Here is a 21,574-nt window from a genome sequence, read left to right on the forward strand (position 1 = left end):
GTCTTCATTTTATGCTTTTTGATACACTGTTATTTGTTTCTTTGGATTTTTATGAGAAAATAAGCTCTTTGAGATGTATTAAACTGACAAATTTAAACTCATGCTTTTTTGTCCTTTCCCAAATGTAAGATTATATACAGTAGTCAATACTTGCTTTAACCAAACTGACAGTACTATAATAGGTGATCCATGCAGTATACTCTGGCAACTAAGACACATCTTTGTGTTTAACGTCAAGGAGGCGACAGAGTCAACCAACCTTTGTTTATTTCTAGGACTGTGACACTCAGCTGAGCCGGCTTTCAGCCCATAAGACCAGGCCACATGTCTGGTACAAGGACCCTGCTGCTAACAAAGTCACCTGGAAGTTACTGTCATAAGACAGCATAACTTAGTGACTGTTTCTTTAACACTGATTCTATAGTTGTGATCAGAGATACAGTGTGTTATAATCAGCCACAGGGAATCACTGGGCAAAACAAACAAACATCAGTGTTATTTTAGTATCACTGCACTATCATAGTTTTATTAATATTTTGAATTTTTATATTTTCCATTTTCATTTTAATATGAGCAATTTTGAGTGTTTTTGTCTTTATTTATTTTTTCTTCAGTTTGACTTATTTTAGTACATGAAGTTAAACTAAATGAGAAAATAAAGTAAAGTTTATATTTATAACTATATATATGAAAATCTGGTAAAATGCGGTGAAAATAGTTTTTTTCTTTAATATTTAAAATATTTAAATATTTACAACAAAGAAAGAATATGACAAAACAAATAAGAAATATTTAACATTCTGGCACGATCATGTGGATCTATGCACAGACAGTCACTCATACGTGTCTCTTTTGAAGCTCAAGATGCTCTTTTCACTGGTCTCAGACTTTGACCGCACTATATCTAGATATCTAAACCTTTGATATCAATCATGTCATAAGTAGATGTTTACATTTATTTAATTGTATTGTTCTTTCACAGTTTGAATGCAAAGTTATCTTTTTCTGTCTTCTGACATATACTGGGACTGATCTTTTGAAAAAAAAATCCTAATTTCAGGATGAGTTTTTTTTTTTTTTTTTATCTGTTAGTTCAACCTGTCCCCTTCTTCGCCTTGAGTTGTTAGCACTCACTTACAGCATTACCAGCACTTCAAACTGACAGGCTCAAGTTTTTTGCAATTGTTAACAGGAAAACACCTAAATTATTATTATTATTTTGTGAAAATGTACTCTAAAGAAAGAGGTATGTGCAGCAACAACGTGTCAGTGAAACCCAAGAACCCCGCGGTATTTGGTTACAGGAGATTTCACTGGTTTTAGTTTCCTGTGAACTCCAGGCCTTGGTGGGGTTTGTAGGTATTGTGCATAGGTGTGTAGGCAGGTATGACCTGCTTTTCCCAGCCTGTGGCTCCAGACTAGTCCTTCACCTCATTCACAGTCATTGTGTAAGGCCAGATTCCAATTACAGCCTGAGTGGGTGTGTGAGCAGGGCAACAAAGAGAGAGCAACATGGAAGCCTCTGTATAAAGTGGACAGAGGACACTCTGTCCGCAGGTAAAACTATCCTTTTGGGGCTCCCACAGCAATCACTGGGATAACAGGGCTCTGTTGCAGGGGGAAGGGGGTAATTTCTTACACCCTGATGAGGGAACCTTTATTCTCTATACTGTTTTAAGAACAATGGAAGGAGGCCTGTTAAATATGTCAGCTGATAAGCCGGTGTCAGCTTTTAAATAAGTTATTTAGCATTCGGGTCATGTTTGTGAGGGTTATCCTCATGAGGAAGATTCACAAAGAAATACAAGATGAAGTGAAAGTGTCATGACGTGAAGGCCTAGGACGGTAACCCATACTCGGAATTTGTCCTCTGCATTTAACCCATCCAAGTTAGTGCACACACGCTGCAAACCCGTGGACACACACACCCAGAGCAGTGGGGAGTCATTCACTGCGACGCCTGGGGAGCGATTGGGGGTTAGGTGCCTTGCTCAAGGGCACCTCAGTAATTTTCAGCCAGTATTGAGATTTAAACCCACAGCCTTCAGGTTACCACTCTGACTCTCTAACCATTAGGCCAGGACTGCCCTGAAATTTGATTAGAAATTCCCAATGCATCCTCTGGGAATTTTCTGTCACTGCCACAAAGTCTTGTTATGCCACACCTTTAGGCTAATGTGTAGACCTACTGAGGTCATTTATGTCATCTGGATGGCACTGCTGTTATTAAACTTAATTCACTGACAAGATTTAGCCTACAATCCAGACACATAATAACATCTTTATAGGCGTGCTTGTGCATTTTTTAAGGATTTTTTAAGATTTAGTGTTTTTATAGGCGTGAGGATATTAGATTATTCAGCTCAGGCCCAAAAAAGAGGCAAAGTGATAAAAACAGAATTTCCCCAAGGTCAGTTTAGCCCTTTAGTGAGAGAAACCTCACCGTATGATATAAAAATGTACAGTCAGCAGGCCATTATCACGAAATAAACCACTAAAGGGTGATCAGACACTGATACTGTAAAAACCTGAAGGTTTTTCTTTTGCAAAAAAACAACCTGCTGACTGCACTATCCAACTCAAACAAGTAAACGTTATCCAACTTTATTTGGCTATTCACAAACTGGATATGAAATATTAATTTCAATAAAATAATGATTGTGTGCAAGAGACTGCAGAGTGATATAAAAACTAAATTTGTGTTGCTCTTTTCAAGACAGATCAGTTTTGTAATGTCTATTACACATAACATACCAGTAGGGGGCAATGTGAGTTCCCTCAAAATCCCAGTTGAATGTTTCTCTCCTAAGGGGATAAAGGGAATAGATGTGATTTCCATTTATCTCTGCTCTCAGTTCCTCTCTGAAATAGCTATTAGAGGATCACATTTAGCAAGGCTAATTTTGTCATAAATTAGTTCTGTGCGCATCCAAAATTCAGTCCATGCAGCAACATATTTTTGTAATATTGCTGCTATTGTACCTCAAAGCACATTTGCTTTTAAGTAATATAATATAATACATTGTAATATGTGGGATGCCCTATATTTCTCCACCAGCTGCTTATAAACCCTAAAAAGAAATCAAACATTTCCATGTGAAAAAGATTAACACAAGTGGAATGTCAGCAATCCTTAAAGAGCTGAATAAAGCCATTGAAGCAGTTTCTATGCTTTGAAATAACTGTGAAATGCTACACAAGGTGTACTGAGAGAGGCAAATGGCATTTTAAAAGAAATCAGTGCGATTAATTATATACAGTTCTGTTAATCAGCTGGCAGTATAAGCACTTATCCACAGGTTTAATCAAAATAGTGCTATCTGAAATGCAGCATTATTATCTTCCCATAGTTTTTCTGTCCGGCCCTGTCTGGTCTCTTGAAGGTGACAAAGTGCAAAGCGTAGTGGTAGTTGACAGTTTGCTGGTTAAATTTAGATGTGTGAGCGAATGTCTGACAGGCTCAAGCAACCCTATCAGGGACAAGGAAACTCCCAAAATGGTACTCGATGAAATATGTGGCATGTCTGCAGGGTGACCTGCTTAATGTGATCAGAGTAACAGAAGGCAGAGTGGGTATCAGATTATTTCCCATTGATGTTTTGGTTCATTCACACCTGTTTGACCTATTTTACACTACCAAAGTGATTTTAGACCAGTAATTAAGGCATGCTCACCCAACGATGAAAATTACGTCATCATTTACTCACCCTCGTGTCTTTCTAAACCTGTAGAGCATATTTTGAAAAATATATATTTTCTTTCATTGAAAGCTAATGGGGTCCAGTGTTGTTTTGAACTCCATTGACTAAAACAGTTGAAATATTCTTCAAAATATAATCTTCATTTTCCACAGGAAATTCATTTTTGGGTGAACTAACCCATAGGTTTGCAATATAGTTTTCAGCTTGATCTTCTTCATCAGTAAAGTCATTCAAAGTGGTCGAAAAAGAGAAACGAACTGGCATTTTACTTAAAAATCTCACTTCAGTTACTTTATGGTAACACTTTACAGTAAGGTCTCGTTACTTATCTATGAATTTGTTATTAATTATTCTTTTTTTAATGTTATTTAATACAAACACTGCAGTTCATTGTTAGTTCATGTTAGCTCAGGTCCAATAAATATCATCAACTTTTGATTTTAATAATATATTAATAAATGCTTGAATGTTGGTTCATGTTAACTCATTAAATGAAACCTTATTGTAAAGTATTTCATATGGCAGCACATCTTCCCCACAGCACACTGATTTGGCGATTCAAACAGCAAAATGTCCCAGACATGAGTGGATGCACACTGGTGGAAGATGTAAGTGATGGTTTAGTTTGCTTTGCTTAGTAATTTTCTTTCACAGTAGTCAACACACCGACATTCACATATAATGCAATAAAATTACTGGAGGCATTGTCACTTTAATGAAAGGTCCATTGTCGTTTCCACAATGAGCTTCCTCTAAACATCATTACATAGAGTGTATACCTCCAGGAAAACATTCCTCAGTAAATATCCACCACAAGGGAGGGGTACTGCGCTATTCATTACATCCCATGATAAAGCATGCACTCTGTTGGCTGTTACTATGACAACCAGGATCTTCTCCAAACCAATGAGAGCCCTTCATCTCTGTCGACCCAAAACAAGTGCATTGAGAAGGGGGTCGGCATGCTTCATCATTGATCCGCGTTTCCATCTCTTGAGTCAAGAAAGCGCGTCTAAAATCTGAATATTGTGTCCGGGGCAGCCATAGTGCCTGTTGAGAAGAACAAAAATAATCGACTGGCTCTCGCGCTGTTGTTGCCGAGAAGCTGCGCGAGAACGAATTCATGTTTTTGATGCAAACACACGTGTGTGATTTCGTTCAACGGGATAATAACATATGAGGGAATTTAAACCGCGTTTTCTCAGTCTGTTGGATTGCACAACACATGGGAGGTAGGTGCGCAAATCAAAAAGCACTGCAGGAGTAATTAGCATTCGTTCAATTTATTCATTTTTTATTGAATTAAACGTATGCAATGCATTAGTTAATTGCATGAAGCAATATGCACTATCAAATTTTCATTAAGCAGTGTACATTTCAAAATGGCATTTTTTTATTAAAAAAATAGGCTATGCACTAACTGAATTGAGTATTTATTTTATTTTATTTTTTGTACAGTATTCTTAAACTGCCTATTGATGCACGTGAGGTGCTTTCGGTTATATTCGACCCGCTGTCCCACTATGAAACTGTCAGGCTTGTGATGTATAATGAGAGCAGACACGTATAAGATCTACTAGTAGACTGTATTGAAGTATCAGAGCGACAGAAAAACAAAACTACGTCAGACTCAGCACAAAATGGTTTGCACACATATGTAATGTCTTTTGGAAGGTATTGCATTTACATCAGGTATTTAATGATTAAAACACCCAGGGCCTTTCGCTACCTCCACTGGAGCTTTAATGAGCCCTTGGTCAATGGTTGCTGTGCAACTGTCATTAATGTGTCACAGGCTCTGATGTGCTTGAGGAGGCACAAGGTCAAGAAGGTTAATATTAGAGATGTGCACTATGTCATTGACTAGATGAGCTACATGACAATAGTCTCGTTTTCCATAAGAAAAAAAGCATGTTATTATTGTGCATTTTTTAAAATTTATTATATTACAATTTATGGAATTCACAAGTTCTGCCATTATCTTTTTTGAGAGACATCTATCTTAATATTACTAAATATATGGCTATAATAAAAAGCTGGGTTGGGATTGAGTAGTGCCTGCTGCTACTGTGAGTGTCAAAGGTCATGACAACCTTACCACTTAATTATTTAAACAATTTAACAAGTTTGCCCTGAGTTACCCTTGTGAAAAAAAAAAAAAAAAAACACTGGCATAATTTCTAAAAGAGAAGGCCTATTTATTATATAAATAATAGGCTATAGTACTTTAAAAGAATGTGCTACCAGTAAGTGCAAATTGAATGTAATGGTTTCAGACACTTAATTGCATGTTATTTGCAAATAATGAAAATGTATTGTAGTTTAAATTTATATTAAATGCATTTATTTGAACTTGAGAGTGCATATCTATGAAGGACATCTTTATTTGTAAAATATGGTTAAAGTTTACTGCCAAATATAAGCATTTATTGATGTAATTTCTATTGAAACTTGTTTGTATATTTGTAATTTTACATTTGTAAGTTGCAGTTTAGTACATTTAAAATATATTTACATGAAATGTAATATTGAATATCTCACCACAGTTCAGGTCATAATCAAGTACTTTTGCATGTGCTTTAGTGTATTAGTCAGCACACATCACAATAAGTGTCCTTTTTGAAAGCACAACAAAAGATTATTAAATTCCTTTAAAATGTAAAACTTTTTAAAAGTGCAAAGTGCATAACCTACTCACTATGTATTACACAGTCATAAAAAATACTCTCTTTAAATATTTATTTACATTATAATATCTGCAAGAGAATCATGCATGTAAATACAGAAGGCCCAGATATTTGTAAATACTAATACAGTATATGAACATGCACAAAAATGGAGGTTTCTTATAACAACAGTAGAGAGAGAGAGTAGGTTTATGCACCATCTGGCTTTGATGGTTCCTAAAGAGTGAACAGGATGCTAAAGATACTAAATGATACTAAGATAATGTAGTGATGGATTCTGAAGTGTCTATGTTTGGGTTGCAGATCTAATTTGGACCTTTGTGTTTTCCTAAAATAAATAAATAATAAAAAAATTGAAAAATACCTATACCCTATACTTTGTTTCTCACCAGTAGGCTAAATTTCAAACGTAGATCATAATTTGATATTATTCGGTTTTGAGAAACCGTTTGCTAAGTCCTGGATCATGACCTTATACCTTCCTTTCAGCTTCAGTTTAAAGGCTTTGGTTGATGTAACACCTAAGTCATCTCAGGCACGAGGATATGAGTGATGTTAGCTTTACTGGGTGGTTTTCTTTGGCTCAGGTTTGTGCTGACACCTTCGGTCTCCGCACATTCCTTGAGCTTCTGGGTGACGGCATCTCTCATGACGGGAGGGAGCAGATCACAAGGTGTCAGATCTTCTGTGTAGCTGTTGCTCTCTTGCTGTTAGAAATAAAAGTGAATCTCAGTATGAAAAGTCTTTGCAGGGGCAATCAAGTGTGAAATTTGTCCTGATGTGGGTTATAGTGTTTAAGGACAACACAATAAGAACAAAAACAACAACAACAACAACAAAAATCTCTTTAGAGGTGAAAGAGTTTCAGCCTTTGGCCCTGCTGTCGTCTTGAGGGGTTTACACAGTTCATTTGTTGTGCATTATACTGAGTGGCAAGTTAATCTGTCTTCATAGGGTAGCATGACTACAGGACAACTTTCTTCACTCTAAACTTTAGTTTAGACATGCTGATAAATTATAACTGTCATCAGCAAACTGTATCAGGGACAAAAATAGAGCCAGAATCTATGGAGCTTTGATCACTGAAATGCATCTTTAGGGAACTTTAACTAAAAGTCTTAAAAGTTGCCCTTGTTAATTTATGTATAAACAGAGATGTTTTGAATTTTTTTCCTCAGATTTGTTTAGATTTTGATTCTTTTTTTTTAAACGTTACCTGCAGTCAGCTTAAATTGTACACATTAGCGCATGGTGGTGAATAGTATGCACTGGCATAGCCAAGATGTTTGACCACTCATCTTCTTAAGCACAGATCTGTATATGTTTTCTCCAGAGGCGTGGAGTAACTTTCCAGCCTGCAGACGTGCATGTCTCCATCTGAAAATAGCTTGAGCACTTGTTTAGCGAGGGGGCTTGCCTCTCACTTTCTTACATCTTTTGCCTCCAGAAGCCAGCTGCAGTCTGGGACTTTAACCCTGAAACGCAGTGGATCTCAGGACTAAAGTGGGAAGTGTGGACGTGGATCCTGCTGCCTGTCAGCTCAAACCCGACGCCTGATTTCAGTCCTAATGCCTGGTAAGGATTTACCTTTCTCTTGGTTTGGGATTGTGTATTATATTTGATCAAATATTTGTATTCTTTTTTAATCAGCTGCATGCGATATAAGAAAGAAGTTTGTCCTGTAAATATCAGAATAATGAACTTTCTATCATATATATAAAGATGATGTAAATATAATAAAAGAGCCTGTAAACAAGCAGTGGATAGACACAATATTTAGCATGTGTTAAGCATATTAAATAAATGACTGATTCTTCTCATCATTGACAGTTTTAAATAGAGGAAAAGAAAGGACTTATTTGTAAGATTTTTTTAATGCAGTACTCCTGATGATATATTATTATTATTATTATTATTTGGGACATGCCTAAACCCTGAGATGTATGATTTGTTTTTAACAATCAAAATTCGCAATCAACAAATTAATTAATGGTAAAATGAAAACACAAGTGTAAAAACAAAACACACACACACCCTATAACAGTGGGTAATAGTGTTGAATGTAATGTAGTTTGGGACCAAATGTTAAATGTAGTGATTAGTATGGTTACAGAATTACAGAAATGTATTTGTTCTTAACAACTTGGGTAACATGGATGAATGCTTGAGTCTGATGAATTCTGTCAACTCTACAGTTTGTGTAAAAATTGCTTAAAATTAGATTTATTTACTTGCACAAAGCTGTAGAAAGGATCCTAAAAAAAAATACTGTACTTCTTTACGTTGCAAATTGTAAGGAATGATAGAGTTTTGTAATGGATTTGCTATTTATTTATAGAAAATCAAGTGGTAATAGTGTTGAGCGCAGAATGTGTTCCAGCTAAATGTTGTATTTTTAGTATTTAAAATTAGTTAATATTTAAAAGATCTTTGGTAACTCTTTATTTCGATGGTCCACTTTAGACATTCTACAAACTATGCGTACCTTTTCAATTACATGTCAACTAACAATCATTAGAGTATCAGTAAACTGTCTGCTTATATCCTCTAGCCCCTTTCACACCGCCAGCGACTTCGTCGCTGTATGTCGCTAGTCTCTGTACTGTGAAGTCGCTGGTGGGCATTTGTAGTGCTGTTGCTCTAATGTTATTGGTAGACTGCACGTCTTTGGCCATATCTATATAAAATACCATCACTAGTGATATATACAACTATATCATTTTAATTTGACTAGGAATTAGGCTCAAAAGAAACAGTATGCTGTTGGGAGAGTGTTTTTATATTACCACAGCAGTGTTCAGTGGATTAAATCATTTAGCCTACTAGATTAACGATGGATCAATCAACAAATTAACTCATACTGTCATAAATTACAAAAACGTCATTCGAATTTGACAAATAATCAATTTTCTTGTCCCTAATAGTCAACATAATGCAGGGGAAATTGTAAAATGAACTGCAGCAGTGCTAAACTTGCATCATAAAATTACAACACTCGAACTAAATGTGTGAATTAAACTCGCTGAGACTGTCGACAGTTTCTTTTCCATGCATCATTTTATTATATCCATGTATGTGGTTACAGTCAAATCATATAAAACAGTGAAATCGGCCTAGAACTCTTCTGTCTTGCCTGCACTCGAGACGGTGACGTGAGCTGAGCTCCACTGAAAGTCTTCTTTCCTATTGGTTGTCGCTCGCGAAAATCGCTACTCATTTGCATAAAGTTGACATTTCTGAACTTTTGTCGCGTGTCTCGCGTCGCTCGTGTTGCCGGAAGTCGCCAGCGCTCCATTGAAATGAATGGGATCATGTCGCTTTGATACAAAAAACTTTAGTGTCGCTGGCGGTGTGAACGGGGCTTAACACTTTATTTTGATGATCCCAACAGACATTCAACTGACTATAAGTAACTTTGCAACTGCATGTCAACTTATTCTACTAACCTGAACGCTAACACCTAACCATAATCTAACAGTCTACTACAGGTTTTTTTTTTTTTTTTTGCTTACACTAAAAAGTGGTATTTAAGGGTCTAATCAGTGAAACCATTCACTCATATACCTAGTCTTGAGACCAAGTCTGCAAAACTGCAAGCAAAAAAAAAACTTTTTGCAAACACATTTAGTTGACGTAGTTGCAAAGTTACTTGTAGTAGAGTGTCTAAAGTCTACCATCGAAATAAAGTGTAACCGAATAAATTTTTACTAAAATAAATTAAGAATTAAGTTCAACATGTAATATCAAAATAATGTCGTTATATGATTTTAATTGTCGAGAAGGTCAAGACAGTAGCCTACCTAATGGACACATTTTACATTTGATGTTTAAAACTAGCTACTTCTCATACTAGATACATCTTATGTTAGATAATAGTTTATATAACATATGTAATAGTTCAAATATAAATAAACAAATGCTATTTGCATGTTTCATGCAGTTCAGGACAGAGACTTCAGAGTCTTTTTATCCCAAGACAAGTTTGTGAAGGTTTCATCATAAAATATTATATAAACTATCTAGGTGAAAAAGAATTTTAAAATAAATGCATGCATCTGTCAGTTAGTTCTTACTTTCAATGCGTGTGATTTATGTGTGTACTGGCCTAAAACAGAGAAGGCAGCTTTTACTAATTCAACCCTGACAGACATATCGTGTACACGGTTTGAAATAATACCTCCTTGTCATACTTAAAAAGAGCCTTTGTTGCAATCTGACGTCTCTCTGACAACATTTATTAATATCAGCTAAATTGCATTTCACTGTGTAATGTAAGGCATCCATTGATTAACTGTCCATCATAACATAACACCACAATCCTTTCAACGTGACCTTATGTTCTTTTTCCCAGTTTGGTTTAATAAAAATGCACATGCATGATACTTCTGTGACTTTTGCTAGGAATTGCTTGAGATAGAGCTAAAGCAGCTTTGAGAGGTCAAATATGACATACAGTATAATACACATTTGCTGCAATATCACCACAGAAGCATGAAAGGCTGTCATGAAGATGTCTTACAGGAGGCCGCCTGGCAGACTCTCGGCCTGCTCCTGTTTTTGTTATGGGGAGGGCTCTTTCGTGACTGTGGTATTTTTAACTTTGTATAATAAAGGAGTGCCCAATCCCTGTTTCCTGAAAATGAACCCTTGTTATACTTTTAACTCATTACCGCACTGTAGGCCTGGACGATATAGTAAAAAAGAAAATATTTCACAATATTCAAAGTATAGTTCTCAATAGCCCTGAAGCTATTTAAAGAAAAAACAACTACATTTTAACATGATGTTAATGAATAAATGGATAAATTAAGTTTTGAATCAATTCACTTTAATCAGCAGTATGAACTGATTTATGATAAATGAATTGAAAGAATGAATCTATTGAAAAGGATAGTTCACCTAAAATCATTCCCTCCCTCTCATGTCGTTCAGAGCCTGCATTTATTTATTTGGAACACAAAAGAAGATATTTTGAAGAATATTGAGAACCAACTCAGCAAGCCGTCATTTCACCGTCTAGGTTAACTATAGACCCGCTATAGTCCGGCTATGAGTAACCCACTTCTAGCCAAAATAACCTTGAAGTTGGTTACATGTCGGTTTTGCCAAAATAACTGGCGAGATGTATGATATTCCATTATGTAAGCAAAGTCAACAGTGATTACAAGGTATTTCGTTTCATTTATTTGACGTTATCTAATTGATGACTAGTCTATTCTTGGGCTATGGTTTAGACGTCTATTAAATTTCCACTGACAGACCCAATTTTGCCTTGTTTTAGCCTAGACGTCAGGGCTGTGTTTGGACGGCTATTAGACCAATTTTAAACGCAAAATTGCTTGCTGCGAAACTACATCGCAGCCTAATGACTTCTATTATATGGACATATTCCACAAAATAACTTATTTTATGTTCCATAGAAGAAAAAGTCATTTGGGATTAAATGAAGGCGAGTAAATGATGACAGAATTAAACATTTTGGTTGAACTATTCCTTGAAGTTTTATCCACCGATGCTATATCTGTCTTAACAGACACTTATACCAGCAAATCACGAGAAATCAAAGTTAATGACCTTTATGGACAAATAAAAAGTGCTTTGAAATAATCCCAATATGCACGATTATGCTTCATTTTGTCACCAAATCATTTTCAAATATTGCTCAACCCTGTATCGCATACAGGGTTGAGCAATACTGTAAAGTAATACAAAGATCTGTTGAATAGGGTAGCTGTTGAATAGCTGTTGAATCAATAATCCCTTTAGATCGGCTCAGAAATGTTTTGCGAGCCAATTCATTGTTTGCTAAAGCGTTTAGGTCCGTTTGAAGAGTTTTGAAATAATACTGAGGATTTTCTAGTAGAATGCAAAAAGTTGCAAAGACCTATTGGACCTCTCTTTGATATCATGTGGCTGTTTATATCGGATTGTTTGGAATGATGTCTTCTGATGGAAGAAACTACGCAGGATGTCAAATGATTTGCTAGTGCACAAATGGCGATATCATGTCAGAGGACTAGAAGACTTAGCAGTCTGTCACTTTGGGTGCCCTCCAGAGGTTAAACACCTAATTAGCAGATGGATCTTCTAGCCCAGGGGAGTGCTTCTGTCAGAGGAATGGGTCCAACTGGTTTTGTAAATGTCAGCCCATTTAGATATTTGTCAGATTGCGTCTAGGAGAAGGTGCTGGAATGATGAGTGCTGGCTGCTTATCTTGGCTCTCAGGTTGGGTCCCTGTTTCAGCCGCTGGCTGTTGTGTGTGTATACATTGAGACCCTCTAAAAGCTTTCCTATCTTTACATAGCACAGAGCTTCTTTCTAAAAGATGCATAAAAAGACAGGTTTTTCAATTGTTTTGAAATGCTTTCATCATGATATTTTTATCTGTAGACCTCAACTCGTGCACTTCGTCAAAAACATTTAGAAACGTGCTGAAGGCACCATTTATGGCAACTCTACCTAAAAAGGAGAGATGCCAATGTGTACTGTTTAGGGAGGTCTAAAATGACAAAACAGATGTAAGAAGGAAGCTATGCTATATCTCAGAATATCATTCTTGTGTCTTGATTTTTTCCATAGTAGTAATAATGTGCCCGTATAAAATCTTCAGCACATTATTGGTGGTCTTTGAGGTCAAAATGCCCACTTTGACTACTGTCTATATGGAAATTGAATTTCTGTGTGGTATGTATCACACAGAGGGCTCAAATGTTATGATGCAGATACATCTAGAAAGACTATAAAAGCTTTTGGCACAAAACACAGGGCAATATTCCTGAAAGCTATTTGACTCACTGTGATGAGAATGTTCCTTAATGTTGCACCTGTGGACAGTGTTTCGCCAAATAGTTGGCAAAAAAACAAAACAAATCTGTCATCAATTAAGCACCCTCATGTCATTCCAAAACCCATAAGGCTTTCGTTCATCTTCGAAACATGAATACATTTTTAATGAAATCTGAGAGATTTCTGTCCCTCTATTAAAAGCCTATTTTGAGATTATTAGAGAAGTCTTCTGATGTCTTCTAAAGGGTCATGGTCAGTTTTTATGATGAACACATTTAATTTAGGCCCTTATTCACGTATAAAAATTAAACCTGTGCTAAATCAAATGTGTGTGTGTGTGTGTGAAGTGGACCCTGCAAATGAGCGGGGTCCACTTCACAAAATGGATTCACGTATAAACATTGGTCGATGAACATAGAGCACTCAAATAGTAAATAGAAGCTCAACCATACTTGCATGATGCACGAGAACAAACCTTTGCTGTTTAAAGTTCTATCCAATTTTAAACCTTTTTGTTATGAAAACACAACGCCATAAAAACTGTACAGCTCAAATAAAAGTTTTAACAGAATAATTAATAGAACTGATTTTATTAAAAAATTTGTTCAGATTTTCTAAATCTTAAAATTTTGATGGAAAATAAGGGACGAGTTGATTTTTACATTTTTTTTTATCAACATTATGCTACAAATGCTGTTGATTGAGTTGCATTGAACCAAGAATATGCATTCAATGGTTTTTGAAATCCTTTGACTAACTATTTTATTTAAAGACTCCCTTAAGTCTTATCTGAGATTTTTACAATCAGCTTTTTACAGCAGTCCAAGCTTATCTTGAAGACGTGCTTTCAATTCCATAAAGGAGTAAAATTGGGAAAGTAATACTGTAGCCAAACAGGAATCTTCCTGGCTTTCGATCTCTAGCTGTTCAAATGTCGAATTGGCGACGAATCTGCAGGCCACATGACCCCTCAAGGGCACCTGCTGTTTCCACCAGCTGGATCACAGCAGAAACACTCAAGTTCTGGCAGATGTCCCAATATCCTCCTCTCATTGGCTCGGCTAGACAATATCTAACTACTCACGCTCACATGGATGCCAGTGCATACTTTCTGGCACAAACGTGTAAATCACAAGGGTCTCTTTTAATTCAATCCCTTCACTTGTGGCAAGATCATGTGTTATGCACTTTGCACAGTCATTTAACCATAGTGGGAAACATGTAGACTCACAGTCCTTGACCTGTAATGCCCTGTGCCATATTTGGATTGTGACCCACTCGAAGTTGCATAAACCAAGTTCTATCAGTAAGGCTCGAAAATAGCAGTTGTTCAAGTATGTTGGACCCATTACTCTAAACTAAATTTGGAGATGTTATCAAAATGATTTGAGGTTTTGATGTACTGATCGCCATGTGTGTTCATTTTGCCAATATCAGTGCAATTGTAATTGTCACACTTTTTAGTCCAGTAAAAATCTATCAGGTTAAATTTCTATATTTTAATTTCTTGGATACAAAAAGCTATTGAACATTTAATCTGTTTCATCTTCTATTTCCAGGGTAAAATGATACCTTTCACTGAACATAATCCATTGAACACATAGAATGAAATTTATCCAAAGTTAAGTTAAGGCTTTACTTTAGTTGTTGTTTCAAAAGCTTTATCACTCTTAGGTACTCAATTCGAGTACTACACAGTAGCTATGTTGTATTAGGAGCTGGATTTAGAAATGAAATTATACTCCTAAAACACATGGGAACAATTTAAGCAATTATCTAAGGCTTTAGAAAATATGTGTGGGACTCATTGCATCAAATGGAAAGCACAGCAGCAAACATGCACAGTTCCCAACTTAATGTAATTGTGATTCCGAAGTTAACATTTAGGAGAACATAGAACTTCTTGTGTCCTGACTGAGATGCTCATATAAATAGCCTGTTTGGAAGTCCCTGATGAAAAGAAAGAGATTCTTCCTATTTTGGAGAATACAAGCAGCATATCCAGCATATTACTGTCTTACTTTGGGGATTTTAGAGAGCCCATTACTCGGATGTTATGTTTTGACTGTCAAGAAAGGCAGGAGCCATAATGTAACCATTAAATTGCTCTTCTGAGGACATCTATTTCAAGACATTCATAATAGAATCTCCAGCAGGTAGGATATGCATCAGCAGAATCCATAGCTTTCAAAGGGAATGCAATTACTGTTATCGTATTATACACACTAAAGTATCCAGGACAAAAAGTATCTGCGTTCTGTGGTAGAACATTCCATTTAGAGCTGATATTTCAGCTTTTTTTATTATGTTTTCTAATTATGCTCTTAAATTTGAACTTAAACCAACACCACTAAAAGTATTACAAAACCTATATTTATTGGTTTTATCGTCTATAAAGCTGATCACTGTTTTTTTTTTTACTTTTGGAGAAGCAATGTCCCTCTAAACTATATGTTTGCTGCATAGGCCTGACTCTGTGGCTTTCATATCTGCATAAATATATATGTAAATCTAAATAATATTTGTATAACTAGAGTGCATAAAGCTGCTTTGAAGACAACACATTATAGCCTTTAAACCATTCTGGCCTTTGAACATTGAATAATTCATCACAAATAAACAGACTAATAAATGTTAAGACTGAATCCATTAATGCCTTCAGCTCTCTCTTAGCTCTAAATTGGCAGCATAGCTGTTTTTAATCTTTTTCTGTCCTGGCACTTGAGCACTACTCATGGAGACTACTTATGACATGGTTTCATCCCTAACTTCTGGTAAAAGGCTGTTAGGCTTGTGAAAATGGCCCATGTCCAGTCCTTACGCAGAAGTCGGAGAAATCTGACTATAAATAAGCCATCAAAACAGAGCAACATGATCGTGTACAAACAGTACGAGTGTGTATTTTATTACCATAAAAAATGGCTTAGGTTATGTTTACAAACATTGTAAAATTAAAACTGACCCAATTTGAAGGGATCATGGCATAATTATTTTAATATGTTCCCTGAGGTTCACTTATAATGTTAATAATGGGGGGTTTTTTGCACAAAAAACAAACAAACATAAGCAGAAAAATGTTTATTTTCAACCTTCATTCTGACCCCCTGTCTGAAATTATAAATTTGTAAGGGGCGGCTCCTTTAAAGCTTGTCAGTAAACGGGCACTATTATGATTTGCTCACATCATTGCATAGGAAACAGTATCAATGCCTAATTTCTGTTGCATGTGAGTAAGTGTTTTGAAAACATTATAAAACCGTCATTTACAGACAAAGTATTATGAATTAATTGACTTAGGGTTTGTGATGCAGCTGCTGTCAGATTCAATACAGCTGACTGCTTCGTCTTTTAACAAAAGTTTCTTTGCGAACTCTCCATTACACTGTGCCTCATTGACAAAACAAAATGCTCTGAACAAACATATAATATTCAGACGGGTTCCGGGACTCCATTAAAATAAACCATCCACTTGTGTCCGACACTGGGATCCTTCTGAAGTTTGTACAGAGACGCAAACAAGCTGTTTAAATTGGACTCATCAAAGCGAATGTTTTTTCCACTCTTCCATTGGTTCTGTTGTCAGTATATCATGCATCTGTATGCTATATTCACTGTAGACAGCGTCACTGATTATAATGGGATCTATTTGCTTTTGACTAGGGATGGGCGATATATTATCCTTTGCGATATACAGCTAAAAATTCTCCTCACGATAAGAATTAGTCTTCCTGCGATAATAACGATAAAGCCCAGTTGATTACGTATTTCTGTATGGGACCCATTCGCAGCTCAATCTGGAATTGGAACTGCCATTAATCTCTTTAATTTACTTTTGTGCTGAGATAACAAAAGTGGAGAGAAATCATATTAAACAGTAATATCAAAGTTTAGCAATCCTGACGAGGGGTAAAATCAAGTCCTACCTATAATATTTCCCTCTGGCTATGCTGTCTTCAGAAACATTCCATGTCATAGAAGTTTAAGGTGTAAATGCTGCAAAATTTTGTATTCACGCTTTGTACATTTTTGTTGTCACTTATTCTGATATGCATGCTCAGTCTTGTAGCATTTTAAATTATTTTTCAGCATAAACTGGAGCTTTCATGGTTACTGCTTGTCCTCTTGGAGCGTTTTCGTGGTGGAGCTATTTATTTGACAAACGCATTGAAATATTGATGGCAATGGAAATTAGCATGGCTTATTGGCTTGGCTGTCTGTGACATTTCCCCGACAGAATGATTCTTAATGTTTGGATAGATAAGTAAATGACCAGTGTGAGCCTTGCTCATGAATATAAATGTGGAGCTATGTCCATTTCTTAGGCGAGTGTCCAGCTCCCTTCCCCTCCAGCTGTTCTGTCGCCACAAGTCTGCACCCTTGAAATCCAATATCATAATCTTTTACTGCAGACAGTTCATTACAACCTGTGATTTAGCAAAGTCCAGTGGTGTCCCAGGCAAAACTGTCCCTTGTGTTTTTATCCAGATTTATTGGCTGTGGTGTCTGAAGATTTATTTTGAGGATGACCTCTGGGTCTGTTTTTTAATGAGACTCAGCATGGGGCAATCCTGTTTGGCTCAATGATTTATTAAGGGCTGATGGTGATTATTTATTTACCTTTATACAGAACTGATGATACAATGTATGACACTTTTTTTTTGGAATTTAGAATTGACAAACTCCTTTAAAGAGATAGGTCACCCCAAAATGATGTTGTTTTTGTTTTGTTTTTTGTACTTTAGTTAGGAGGATGATGTTGACACTGCTCTTTTTCATAAAATGAAAGTGAATGGTGAACAGCGGCTGTTAAGTTTAAAAAATGACAATAAATCACCACAGAAAGTGGTCCATATGACTCATAGGCTGTATTCTAAATCATCTGATGTTATACAATAGCTTTTGTGAGGAAAAGTCAGAAGTTGTTATCGGTCTTGTTAATGTTAAAGAACACTAAAACTTTTTAAAAATAGTTTTGTTAATTGAAATAAAGCTACAATAAAACAGTACTATAAGTATTAATATATATATAAAATATTACTAAAATTACTAAAAACTAAAACTGAAATAAAATAAAGCTAAACAGGAAAATTTAATAAAATATTAAAATTACAGAAGCACATAAGAAAATGAGTAAAGCTTAGACTAAATTTAAAATATAATATACAAATAATATTTATACAAGTACGTAATAAGATGCCAGGTGACACTTAACTGAAGACAACACAGCAAATTGGGCTACTGTTATGATGCTTTTATGGTACTTTTTGTCGTTTTTGGTCACCCTTCTCATATTCATTACATGGAAAAGAACAGCACGAACACTGCTTGACATAATCTTAAATATTTGGAAGGGCATGAAGGTGAGTAAATGATGACAGAAATTGAATTTATCCCTTTAAAAGGTTTAGAATAGCAAATTTGAATGCCTGTCTTTTGTCATGACCTGTGAATGCGTAGCATACCGCTATCAAAGGATGGTCTCAGGTGCAGCACACTTTGGGTGTTGAACGACGGGTGGTCTACGTAAATGTGACAAGTGGCACACGTGCCTGCCATGGCACTCTGAAAGCTAGACATGCGTCTTGCACATGAGCACACGCTCACGGTGTCTCCTATCTGGCATATTTGCAGCTCTTTGCCTCTGCTGATGAGTTAAGTAATGTAATAATGTGATTAAATGACAGTGTTCCTATCATAGACCATCCCTGAAATATTCAGCAAGTGCTAAATAAAAGTGAGATATTTCCGGAGTAGGGTCACATGGGCTGTTAATCTATCACTGAAAAATTAGTAATCTAGGTCAAACTAAACAGGGGTTTAATTAGTTACAATAGCCCCCCTACTAGTGTGTGACGGCTGTACATTTCTGGCAACGAACTCAAAGAGTTGTTAAGCTCTAACACACCAAAAGTGGTCATGTGTAAGATCAGAGAATGCGTGAGGATATATGTGTATGTATGGTGTGTATTTTGATACTGCGCTGCGTGTTTCTGAGCTGAAACGCCAGGCTTGTATCACCTTTCACTTCAGGGCCACATATCCCAAGAGGGATGTTAACCAGCCACATTAGACACTTGCTAGCATGCTGCTGTGCCGGGGAGAGATGGTACGTCAATACCACTCTACCTGCACTCATACATGCCGTACACACGGATAAATCAATGGTTTACTTACCCAGGAGTGCGGGTTGCTGACTGATTCTTAATGATATGTCTTTCAGGACTGTGTGACATCAAGACACAAGGAGAGATCTTCAACATGAACACAGGTTAGTTCAAATCAGTTTCAGTTTGCATGGTTGAAATCATTTAAGGCAAATTAAAATATCAAGAAAAATGTAATAAAAAGTACTTTGGCATTGTCATGTTTTTTGACACGGTATGACAATTTTTGGGAATTTGCAATGGTAATTTTTGACATGCACAATTTGATTTTAAGATTTTTTTTTTACGTTGGAGAATCATACAAAAGTCATTATATATGAATATGGTAATCATTACCTACTATAATACTGTTCAAAGGTTTGGGGTCAGAATGATGTTTTTAAAAAGGGCTCTTATGCTCACCAAGGCTAAAAATTACAGTAAAACAGTAAAAAATATTATTGCAATTTAAAATAACCGTTTTCTATTTTACTATATTTTAAAATAACGTCAAAGCTGGATTTTCAGCAGCCATTTCTTGTTATTATCAATGAAAACAGTTGTGCTACTTAATATTTTTGTGAAAACCTTGATTCCTTTTTTTTCCCAAGGATTCTTTGATGAATAGAAAGTTCAGAAGAACAGCAATTATTTGAAATGGAAATATTTAGTAACGTTATGAATGTCTTTACTTTAAACCGTTTTGATCAATTGAATGCATGATTAAACACATTTATTTTCTAAAAATTACCTTAAGCTTAGTGTATATCAAAGAACCATGGTATTTCCATTTGTCACCATCAGATCTTAATGATACTGTAACACAAAATTGTTAGGGAATAGCTAGATCCTCTGGCTACCGGGTTCGCTCGCAGCTGCGCACATCTGATGCTGCTCCCAGATAGACAGGAAAAACTTAGAAGCCACACAAAAAATATATGGCTAACAGCTAGAGATTTCTTAAAACACAGCGAAATGAATGGGCGACATTTCAGCTGGAGTCCGTCCATATGTCTATTGATTTTCAATGTGGAACTGAAATCTTGTACTGTAAATACGCAGCATTGATTCATGCTTTTGTGCCCTCTACAAAACTTCAGCCATTTTTTTTTGTTATTAATTATGTATTTACATAATAAATGTAGAATCGTAAAATTGCCTAATTTAATTGATTCATGTACTATGGGTGGCTGAAGGGTCTAACCAGTTGAATTAGGTTTGGCTCAGCAAGAACAAAAAGGAGGGGGAACACTGCCTACCAGCCACAACAACGTATACAAATAATTAATACAGTGAACAACTGACACAAAATTGACACTAATCAAGTGTTATGAGGTAGAAAGGAATGAAAATGTGCCTTTCCCTTCACACAGACCCAACAGGACTTGTTTTTGTTGGGCAGAGCGTGTGATTTTGTATTCATCTCAGGGATTCTGGGAAAAGCTGTGCAGGGGGGTGTTCTTATTTCTTGGCTGACTGTCTCTGAGAACTCTGTCTTCTTAGAGTCTGGCGAAGACTCTGGCATCCAAACTGCCTTTTTGACATCCAGAGGTATAGCAGTCAGAAATGAGGAAACCCATCAGGCTACATCTGGCAGTGCCAACATTGAAAGCCGAAGAATCTGCAAGATTCATCTCGTAGTGTCCTCAGTTTTAGGTTCTGATTTGGTTGTGGCAACCTTGGATGCCAGGAGTTCTTAGAAAACAGTTAAAGGGACAGTTCACCCAAAAATGAAAATTCTTTCATCATTTACTTACCCTTATGTTGTTCCAAACCTGTATGAATTTATGTCTTGTGCTGAACACAAAAGAAAATATTTTGAACGATGTTGGTAACCAAAGAGATCCTGGTCCCCATTGACTGGAAAAATAAATCCAACAAAAATACTATGGAAGTCAGTGGGGACCAGAAACTATTTGGTTACCATTCTTCAAAATATCTTCTTTGCAGAACAAAGGTAACTCATACATGTTTAGAACAACTTGAGGATGACTAAATGTTGACAAAATTTTCATTTTTAGGTGAACTATCACTTTAAGGCTAATGCACAATATACTTTTTTTGCTATGTATTAGATGTTATGGTGTTTAATACACTGTTTAATACACTGCTATATAGTCTACCGTTCTAATGTTTGTGGTTGGTAAGATTATTACAATTTAAAGCAACTGTTTTCTATTTTAATATAATTTTCAGCAGGTATTACTCCAGTCTTCAGTTTCACATAACCCTTCAGAAATCATTCTAATATGCTGAT

The 21,574-nt window shown here is 36.0% G+C and overlaps 1 protein-coding gene across 2 annotated transcripts in view; it reads left to right on the forward strand.

Moving 5' to 3' along the window:
- Positions 1–4,580: 4,580 nt before the first annotated feature.
- The window catches only part of sorbs2b (sorbin and SH3 domain containing 2b), a 52,614-nt gene continuing 35,620 nt past the window's right edge, over positions 4,581–21,574 (forward strand). For both annotated transcript variants that reach the window (XM_084430757.1, XM_084430756.1), the window contains exons 1-3: positions 4,581–4,933; positions 7,836–7,963; positions 19,395–19,442. In XM_084430757.1, coding sequence (XP_084286883.1) covers positions 7,957–7,963; positions 19,395–19,442 — 55 coding nt within the window. In that variant the 5' untranslated portion in view covers positions 4,581–4,933; positions 7,836–7,956. The remainder of the gene's footprint in view (positions 4,934–7,835; positions 7,964–19,394; positions 19,443–21,574) is intronic.

This window comes from Rutilus rutilus (assembly GCF_951802725.1).
Source record: "Rutilus rutilus genome assembly, chromosome: 14".
Lineage (NCBI taxonomy): Eukaryota > Metazoa > Chordata > Actinopteri > Cypriniformes > Leuciscidae > Rutilus > Rutilus rutilus.